Source organism: Zingiber officinale, chromosome 7B (assembly GCF_018446385.1).
Source record: "Zingiber officinale cultivar Zhangliang chromosome 7B, Zo_v1.1, whole genome shotgun sequence".
Classification (NCBI taxonomy): domain Eukaryota; kingdom Viridiplantae; phylum Streptophyta; class Magnoliopsida; order Zingiberales; family Zingiberaceae; genus Zingiber; species Zingiber officinale.
In genome coordinates this window covers 24850920-24860857 of record NC_055999.1, presented here as the reverse complement: position 1 = coordinate 24860857, position 9938 = coordinate 24850920, and the positions used below count along the sequence as shown (strand labels likewise).

Here is a 9938-nt window from a genome sequence, read left to right as displayed (position 1 = left end):
AGACAAAAATTAATTCTCATCAAATACATATCCTCAAAAAAAAAAAAAACTCCTCGCACCCCTAACCAAATGCTTGGGGTGAACAAAATCAATAAATCTAGGTATTATTGTTTTTTATTTCATAATTTCTTGAGCATTTTTTAAATGTATATGTTATTATTTTCTAAACAATTATATATAAAATAGTTTTTTTCCCTCCTTGTATTGTTGGAGTGCACAGGGAGCAATCTTGTTCTCTCTGCGAGCAAAGCTCTGGCACTTTTATAAAGACAGAGACGAATAGATCATCTCCTGAAATATTATTAATTATTTCTCCATTAAAAAAAAGTTTATTTAAAATGTTTTACAGTGTTTATATACAAAGAAAACAAGCTCAAAATAGTTTAAAATCAATAATGACGCAGCCTCTCCAGTATCCACTACTCACAGTGAATGATTGAACAAGATAAAAAAGCCAACTGTTCCTGTAAAAAGTAGCAACAACAATGGAAATGAATTTGCTTTACCTATAAAACAACTATTTCCATGAAGCAATCGATGTTCCACAATTTATACAATGGGAAGCACTTAGCAAACCCTGAAAGAAGACTTCTATGTAACGAATCAATTAGCTATCAAAATTGAATAATTGGGATTTGGAAACCTTAACTATAGTAAGAAGGAACATAAAAATGTATGTATGTATGTATGTGTATACGGCCTCAGATGATCTGTTCTTGTACAGTTTTGGGCCTCAGATGATCTGTTCTTGTACAGTTTTGGGCGAAGTCGATAGGACTCTCTTGTTTAATCTCCCTCTAAGATGCCTGATCTTGGCATCGACCCTAGCAGTAAACCCAATCTTAGTCTTTTGACGAGCCTTGTTCTTCTCTCTTTTCCACATGCGTTGGTCCTCCACATCCTTCTTGTAATATTTGATTTCCTGAATCACATGGTGATCCAATGGATTGAACATCCTCTGGAAGGAGATGTGTACCAAATAGGGAATGTTGCATGCACAGGTGACTATAACAGTTGCAATCCAAAACATGGGTGCTGGTCCGATAGCTTCCGAGAGTATCTGGTAGGAGTTCTCGGAGATTGTTGGAGACGAGGCTCCGTATGCAACCAAGAATAGGTACCATGTGGCAACACTGCCCCAAACAAAGAGATGCTGGATCCATGTGAAGTGGCTCATAATAAGGGCAATTTGCACATTGACTACCCAAATGATGCAGGTGAACATTGTGGTTCCGACAACAGCCATATCTGCCGTCTGCCCTCCGGCACGAAATGCCTGATGGTATAGCATCCCGATGTTGAGGAAGTATATGGCGATTGATGTGTAGAGGCCATTGAACATCCAGCCGATAATCCTATACCAATCGAAAAATAGGTTCTTTGGCCCTTGTTGGTACAATGCTGGGAACTGCAAAACCAGTTCACTGGTGTTAGTTGGTGAAAATATTGTGGGAATATAATGGTAGTTGGAGAAAAAAGCTTACTGGAATACCTGTAAACATACATCAGAAGAAACATCTTGCTCAAAGGCGCCTAACGTTATGACTGGCAATGATGTTAGAACGACATTGAACAGGAGCATATACCAGTTGTCATATACTGATTGCCCAGAAAAGCCAGTGTATGCCTCAAAGTAAAATATTGTGAGCCCAAATGCTATATTTTTATAGAAGAAATAACAAATCTGAAACGATAAAAGAAAATTCTGAATCAGTAATTTTCTACACTAAAATAGGTACCTAAAAGCATTAAGTGCAAAAGTACTGCAAAATTAGTTGTAGTCATTTGCTCTCACCATAAGTGCTATCCTCTTGTAACACCAATGGCCGTGGACAACAAGAAGTCTTTCTAGGAATCTAAACTGAGAAATGGAGAAATCACTAGCCATGACTGCCTGCGAAAAGTCATCGTAATCATGTAATCAGACTAGCAAGTCCATAATTACTGAACTTTAAACAGGTGCCTATCATGTAATAATACCAACCTGCATCCCTTCCACACCACTGATACCAACACCAATATCAGCCTCTTGAATCATGCCCACATCATTTGCACCATCACCTATGGCTAAAGTAACTTTTCCTGTACCTTCTTTTACTAACCTTGTTACCTAAAGCAAGAGAAAAACAGTTTCTCCTAATATAAAACTTGCATTGCAAATTTAGCACATGAAAGTCACTGAATGAGTAATAGATAGCATAAGATACCAGTGCTTTCTGCCTAGGTGAGACACGGCAGCATAGGACAGACGCACAATTGACTGCTAGGTTCAGGAAATTATTCTTCATATCATCCTCTAATGCATATGTCAGAGTTTTCCCATCAATTATCAAAGCAAATGCTTCATATGGGTCCTTCTCCAGCATGACCATTCGAGAGGCATTAGCTATTTGCATCGAAAGGTTCTCTTTGGCTGCCTGATCAATCAAGAGATAAATAATTTTTTTTCATGAACCAAAATAGATGTAACAGTTAAAATTAACAGAAAAACTAGCAGGGTTAGATGCCCACGATTGCCCCCATTATCTATGTTTATTATTTAACAATATAAACTACTTTTAAACCTTGTATTAATTAGGCCTAGTATTTGCAAGTTGATTCTAACACACTGCCTCAGACTCACTAAAAAATATTATGAAAGCTCAACTTGCATATATAACCAAACTAGGACTGATTTGATAAAGCAAATCCGCTGACTAGAGGTTATTTGCATAGACGTTTGGTTATCATTTTACAATTTTACATCTCTTGCAAAAAATTGACAAGACCAGTTTGCAGGTTCAGATACATACTACACAAGTTTAGGACCTATTTATGATCTGCAAATAAATGACTCAACTTGCTTGTGACTGATATATATATATATATATATAATAATAATAAATAAGTTAAATACAGAACATAATATCATATAATATAACTATATGGATTATATTCAAAGTTTTTGTATAATTAAAAAAAATAGTGCATTGTTTGTGTTTTGTTTATTTGAGTTTGTTAAATGAGTTATCATGTCACTTATATAATTATACTAGTCATGTCGCATGTCCGTCTAACCATTTTAATTAACAGGTCTTAGTTATGGTTCAATAATCGATCATCCTATTTATAAATAGGTCATGTGCAGATTATACAATTTGACTCATAGATTAAATGAATGGGTCGAGTTTGAATTGTTATTCCAAGGATCATAGGTTAATGAAATACTACTAGTTTATATCCCATGATCCCAACTGTCAACTCAAATTTTGTAGAGCTCACTGTGAATATCCTAAACAAAAAGGGGGACAGCTCCTTGTTTGCCAAAAAAAATAATAATAAGTGGCCGGCGGGGACTATTGTTCTTTCACTTCCTAAGGTCATGACCATTATTTTTGGGCTAGCAAACAATGGAAATTATAATTATGTATATTAATCTCAATAGGCTTCTTGAAAGAGTTATTGCAAGTTTTTGAGAAGCACTTTCAACGATAGTTACAACTAGGAAACACCAAATCTAAGCCAATAGATACTTTCTTAACCAAACCTAAAGATCATAAGAAACTATAGGTTGCAAAAGAGAATATGATGTCTATTGGCCCTTCTGAATTGGGGAAAATTAAGAGCAACCTTAAAAGTCAAAATCCTAAAATGAAGTGCTTCACAAAGAATAAACACGAAGCTATGTTACTCAAACTTGAGTATTCAACACAGATGTAGATTGTAGTGTCGACTATTTCTAAACTCTCAATAGGAATAAATTTCCACTTTGAATATCGGTATTTGACATTCATGTGAAGGAAATAGACGAAAAGTCCATGTATCAAATACCCAGAGCTAGTGGTGGAGACAAAAAGGTGCTTGGTGTGGTCCAATGCGCATGTGAGGAAGGGAGAGCAATGAGAGTTTCTCTTGCACAAGGATTCTCAGCATGGGAAGATGTTTGTTATGTTGCTCATACAAGAGGGGCATATTTGTGATTTGGCTCGGAGAAGCTGAAGATGTTGCAAAAGCAAGTCAAAGATCTTTTATCTGCACAAATGCTCAAGAGGGCTTCTACAGTTGCAAAGATGTTGTCATGTTGCACATAAATGCACTCTAGGGTTTAGGGTTACGAATAACATGCATCAAAAGAATGTTACCAATTCACGGAAGATCAGCATTGGGGAGGCAGTATCATGGAGGGAGCTCTAACACCATGTTACAAATAATAGGGAAATTATTACGATTTGATGGCCATAACAGTACGCTCAGCCTATGTTTATTTTTCATTAATGTAAAATTACACTTATAAACTTTCTGTTACATGGTATTTATGATTAAGCCTCTAGCACTTCAATTTGATCCCTGGTGGTAATTGAATACAAGTGGATAAAAGTGGAATGAAAATGACAACCATTTACCTTGTTAGCATCTTGTACCAGCATGTCATTGTTTACAGTAGATAGATAAATTTGTTTCATGCCTTGCCTAAGCAAACTGCAAGCAAATCTGAAAACAAAATAATGGTATAAAAAAAAAGAATTTCCTTATCAATACAAAAGATTTTATCCCATCATTTATGACTTGTGGTCAGCTATCTGAAATTGTTAACATACAAGACTTAGAAGATGGCTATGTGAACAACTAGAAGGTGCTTGTTACCAAGTTGCTAAAGATCTTGGCATTTGTTGCCAAGGTCTTGAGTGCAAAATTTGGCCTCACCAAATGAATGTTTGCTCCCATAGAGAGAGAGAGATGGGCAGGCCATTTTCCTTTCCCTTTCCTCAATAAAACTATGTGAATGATTAGAGAGGCCACATATTCGTACCCTATGTTAACTGCAGTTTCAATCTTGTCACCCGTAAGCACCCAGATCTTGATACCAGCCTGGGCTAATTTGTCTATACATTGAGGAACCTGTACAGGAAGCAGGGGCATTGTTAGATGAAGGAAGGAAGAAAGAACTACTAGTCATAGAGAATCCTTTAAAAGCTTACTCCTTTCTGTAATTTATCTTCCACAGCAGTTGCACCAACAAGAATCAAGTCTCTTTCCATTAAATCAGAGATTCGCTCAACTAGAGCTTCTCTATCAGATCCAATAGTAGTTTTCGCTTTTAGGAATTCCGCATTCCAAGCAGAATATTCAGATTGATCTAGCACTTTATATGCTAGTGCTAACGTTCGCAACCCTGCTTCTCCATATTCAGTTAAATGTTTGCTTGTTTCACTCTCGTACAATCTTCCATTTTTAGCCAGTCTATCAAAAATGATGCTGTGCAAGAGAAATAATCTCATATATCAAATATGAGTTTCAGTTTAATTTACATTCACCCATGCATCAGTAATTTCTGATCTGACTGAACACTTAATTGGCACAAACAGATATATCTGCTCACAAAAATTTAGATTCCACAAAATGAAAGTTAAGACACATACCTATCAGCACCTTTGCAGAAAAGGAAAATTTTCCCAATCTCATCACGCACAATTGCAGACATTCTCTTCCTTTTGCTGTTGAATTCCAACAGATTGAGAATCTTCAACTCCCTGTAGTAGAACAAACCATCAAGTTGCCAAGAATTTCAAATGAAAACAACAACCTAGTGATTACAACATGCAAAACAAGTTGTTACCTCTCTATGGAGTCCTCGGAAGGAGAATATTTCTCCCTAATGAACACACTAGATTGTGTTCTCTTACAAAATTCAAAGCCAAATTCCCTAGCTGCAACAAGAAATGCTACTTCATCTGGAGATTCAGCTTCATAAGTGAAGCCATCAGTTTCCTCATTTGGTTCAGGAATTGCAGTGTGGCACAAAGCAAGGATCCTGAAAAACAGAAGAATGGTATCAGCTGTGGGCTCCTTTGCCCAATTTCCATGCATTAGCCTCTCATCTTCAAAACTGAAACCTTTAATGGGAGGCTTTCTTGGATTATCAATGGTGAACTTTTTCTCATGTATCAAATCAGTTGCTGGTGACCCATGAATATATGCATCATCTCTCCAAATATCATGAGTGCCACTTTGCGGCCGAGGAGTACCAGTAGCTTCTGATTCCATCTGCTTGGCAGCAGCAATTTCCACTTCACTAGAAAGTACACCATATGAAACTCCGGCAATGGAACATTTTAAAAAATTCATCTGGTTGCATGTTAAAGTACCCGTTTTATCAGATAGAACTGTATCAACTTGCCCAAGCTCCTCATTTAAGTTTGAAGTTCGCGCTTGTGCATGATTTCCTGTGTCCTCGTCGTACATGAGAACATCTCCATTAATGAACGTAGCTTGTATGACCTTGACAACTTCTATAGAAACATATAGAGAAATAGGTATCAGATATCCATAGAGAATAAGAGCAGTTATCAGATGGAACAGACCAGATAACGCTGCCCTTTTCGGATCATACAAGCTCGTTCCCTTATCTGGCCGCAAGTACCACCAATCTGGCATCTTATATTTGGTGATCACGGCAAACCCTATTGAACTAATCACTGAAATGAGTACAAGAACAGTAAAGAGAAAGTATATGATTTGATCCATTTTCTTCTCGATTCTGCTCCTCTTAGAAGGTGATTTAGTGGCATTCTGCATAACTTTACTATCATGACCAGTAAAGATAGCCACCCCATAGACGTAAGTAGTGTTCCTAAGCTTGGAATCTCTGAGCAGAATCTGATTTGGCTGAAGCGAATGGAGCTGTTGTTCAAAGTCAATATTACCTACGAAAGTATATAGACTAGGATTTGGGTCTTCACACCTTATGATAGCTGTAAAATCTCTGAAAGTCTGATCATCATCCAAAGCCAGAGTTACTTCCAAAGACCTTTTGACCTTCAAATTTGTCTCACCGTCCAAATTCATTGTCTCAACATAACAAATCCCGTCTTCATAGCTTGAGGATAGTAGAAGCAAGTCAGCTGGAAAAAATTGGTCCTTCTCAACCTTCACGACATCCCCAACACGAATATTCTGCCATTGTTTGTAACTGAACTGTCCCTCTGCCCTGTGGACACTGACCTCTCGGCTATTTACTTTCAAATCTTGCATAAATCTCCGCCAATCTTCCAGTGCTTCTTTTGCCATACTCAACCCAACAACAAACGCCAGAGGCGCAATCATGCTCACTGGTGTGAAAGGGGAAACAGGGGTAAGAGACAGGACTGCAGCCAGGAGAAAATAGACATTGGCTACTCGGCGGAATTGCTCAAAGAGCGCTTTTGGAAGGAAAGTGATGATATTGTATTTCGTGGTGGTGATATAATTGCTGGAGTACTTTAAGGGCTTCTTACGGTGGAGCTGCGGCTGGTTGCAGTGGACAATGCGGGAGTAACCGGGTCCAACGAAGGAGGAAGGTTGCTCATCATCTAACACGGTCGGGCGGACGCAAGCAAAGCTGTAGAGCTTGCTCCATTGGAGCCGGTCCCTTCTCCTCCCTTGCCTCGCCATTGCTAGTGGGTTGGTTTCAGCTCAGACTCAAAAAAAAAAAAACCTTTCCACACCAAATCAGGGAGCTATCTCTCTCTAATCCCAAATAACAATACGGCCGACACATCGATCAAAGAAGTTTACAAAAGTTTGGGTGGACAAAATTCCTGCGACTATCTGAAATTTTATCAAAAACAAGCGAATTAAAAGCAACTCAACGCTCTGTTACAGATTAAAAAAAAAAGAAAAAGATTAGGTTTGAACATTGCAGCCAGTAGCATTTAATGATGCTAGCTCAGCCGTCCGGGTTTACTAGACTCAGAACAAAATCCTTTTTTTTTTCTTTGCAGTTCGAACCGAAAAAAACACACACACAATTATTGGATCTCCAATTCACACAAACACCTCGAATCAGGTATGCTTCATCCCAAATCTCCACGATTAAATCTAAAACAACACGAAGGAAGGAAAAAAATAAAACCCCAGAATTTCGAACTGAATGAAGTCTACGAGATAGTAAGCAATCAGAGATACTAGAAAAATAGATCGGAGATTCAGCACATAAATAAACATTACCCGGAATCGTAATCAAGGTTCTTCAAACAGCCAACATTGAGTGACTGCACAATTGCTCTCGGAGTAGATCGACCGCGGCGCGGATCTCCCCTTCCTGTGCGATCTACCGATTGAGTTGGATCGGAGAGGAACGGAGATCGAAGCAACAAACAGACGGGATTTGATCTCACTGAGGGAACTCACGTCAACCGAGTTAAGTCTTCGGGCATCAAAATACTCGTATTTAATATAAAATTTTAAACGACCCGAATTAGAATGAGTTTAACAATAACTTCGCTGTTTAGCTGTGTCGCCTACGCCTTTTGAACGGCTTACATCCACCCCGCATTTATACTCGGAAATTTAACCCGGGCCCACTTCTCGCACCCAATGAACGAACTGTATATTGCGCGAGTCGGTTACGCAAAAGAGGACAAGTTTGAATGAAGCCAATGCGGGACCCTCGCGGCGTGTTTCACTAAGTGCCACGCGCGACGATGCGACCGGCCTTGCACCGTAACTAGCGAGGAAGCACTCTTGCAGGCGTTCGCCTCTGCCGGCGCGGCAATGATCACAAACGGATCCCGTACAGGCTTGAGACGATGCTTCACTTTAGAGTTTACCTGAACTTTTATTGGATAATTATACGGAGCCCGTCACCTGTCTCCAATGATAGACCTACCGATTTTCCACGTGTTTGGCCGGGTTCAATGGTGGTAAAAGGAAAGTTTCATTTAGCACCTTAGGTTTTTGGAATATATTTCACTCTTTCAACATACCATCTAGAGTTTAAGTATTTATCAAAACCCATTTAAAAAAAAATAACAAAGGGGTGTTCCATATTTTGAAAATATTTTTGTCCAAGTTTCAATATTATTTTTTTAATTTTAATCTAATTAGATCAATTTTGATAAATAAAAGAGATTTTAATTAATATTTTAAAAAATCAATACTAAAACATTGGAGCAACTTAGTTACATATGTTATAATAATGCTTGAACAAGATTTTTTTTTAATTTTGTTAATGTAAAGGAGAGAGGAGATGAATCAAAGTATACAGTATTTATTTGGGTTTTTTTAATTATTGGTTAAAAGGGAGATTAATATTTCTTTTTTATTTGTTGGTGGCTCCATTTAATGCAAAGGATTTGATTGAAAAAAACCAATCGGCAAGCATTTATGTCTTTCCAAAGTTGCAATGATGCTGTCTACTTTGTCAATTTTTGGCATGGATTTTTCTCTTCTTTTAATTTTCTCCCAAAATAATTAAAAACGTAAATTAGTTTAATGTTTGAAAAGTTTGGTCAACGTTAAAACTAAAATTAACTTCACTCAAGGAATGTAATTATGTGTTTAATTTAAAGGCTAAAATTTTATTATTTTGAAGAATGTGTATCTATTAAAATTTATCAAACATCTTTCATAGTTTTACCTTCTAAAAAAATAATTATGTAGTTGATATATTTAAATTATGTAGTTATATCTCGTTTATTGATACAAAGGTATTTCCATGTCATTATTTAGTTTCTAATAATATAAAGCACTTCCATGTTTTAATTAAATATTTATATTTGACTTAAAACTTCTTTTAAAATATAACCAACAAGGTGGGTTTGGTATTAGAACGTCCTGAAAATATTCAAACTACGGTTCCCATTTTTTTTTCTTTTAAAAAAATAATAATAAATAAATAAGTAAACACATTTTTTATTGGAAAAAAAAAATGTTTTTGTTGCATGACATGACATCCATGAACTTAGAAGCAATGTGTTTGCAATTAAATAGGGTATGGCCCATGTAGTTGTTGCCCATCGCCATTGGGGCCCACGAGATTAATAATTCAGATAATTTCAACCCAACCCCATCAAGTGATTAGGATATAATAGAATGTTTAAATTTATAAAAATTATGGGTTAATGTCAATTAATAATTTGTTTTAATTTTAATTGGAAGCAAATTAAATAGGTTCAATGAAAAGTGTTTAGCTATTATGC

The 9938-nt window shown here is 36.9% G+C and overlaps 1 protein-coding gene across 2 annotated transcripts; it reads right to left on the bottom strand.

Moving 5' to 3' along the window:
* Positions 1-487: 487 nt before the first annotated feature.
* Positions 488-8201, bottom strand: LOC122005572 (probable phospholipid-transporting ATPase 4). Of its 2 annotated transcripts, XM_042560654.1 has the most exons (12): positions 7966-8201; positions 7795-7836; positions 5597-7566; positions 5400-5510; positions 4959-5235; positions 4790-4878; positions 4383-4470; positions 2208-2417; positions 1985-2110; positions 1796-1894; positions 1493-1684; positions 488-1408 (listed from the first exon to the last, which is right to left on the bottom strand). In XM_042560654.1, the coding sequence occupies exons 3-12, from the start codon at positions 7408-7410 to the stop codon at positions 734-736; spliced, it is 3681 nt and encodes a 1226-aa protein (XP_042416588.1). In that variant the 5' UTR covers positions 7411-7566; positions 7795-7836; positions 7966-8201; the 3' UTR covers positions 488-733. The 2 variants fall into 2 exon arrangements, with proteins under 2 accessions (XP_042416588.1, XP_042416587.1); XM_042560653.1 differs by lacking the exon at positions 7795-7836.
* Positions 8202-9938: the final 1737 nt, after the last annotated feature.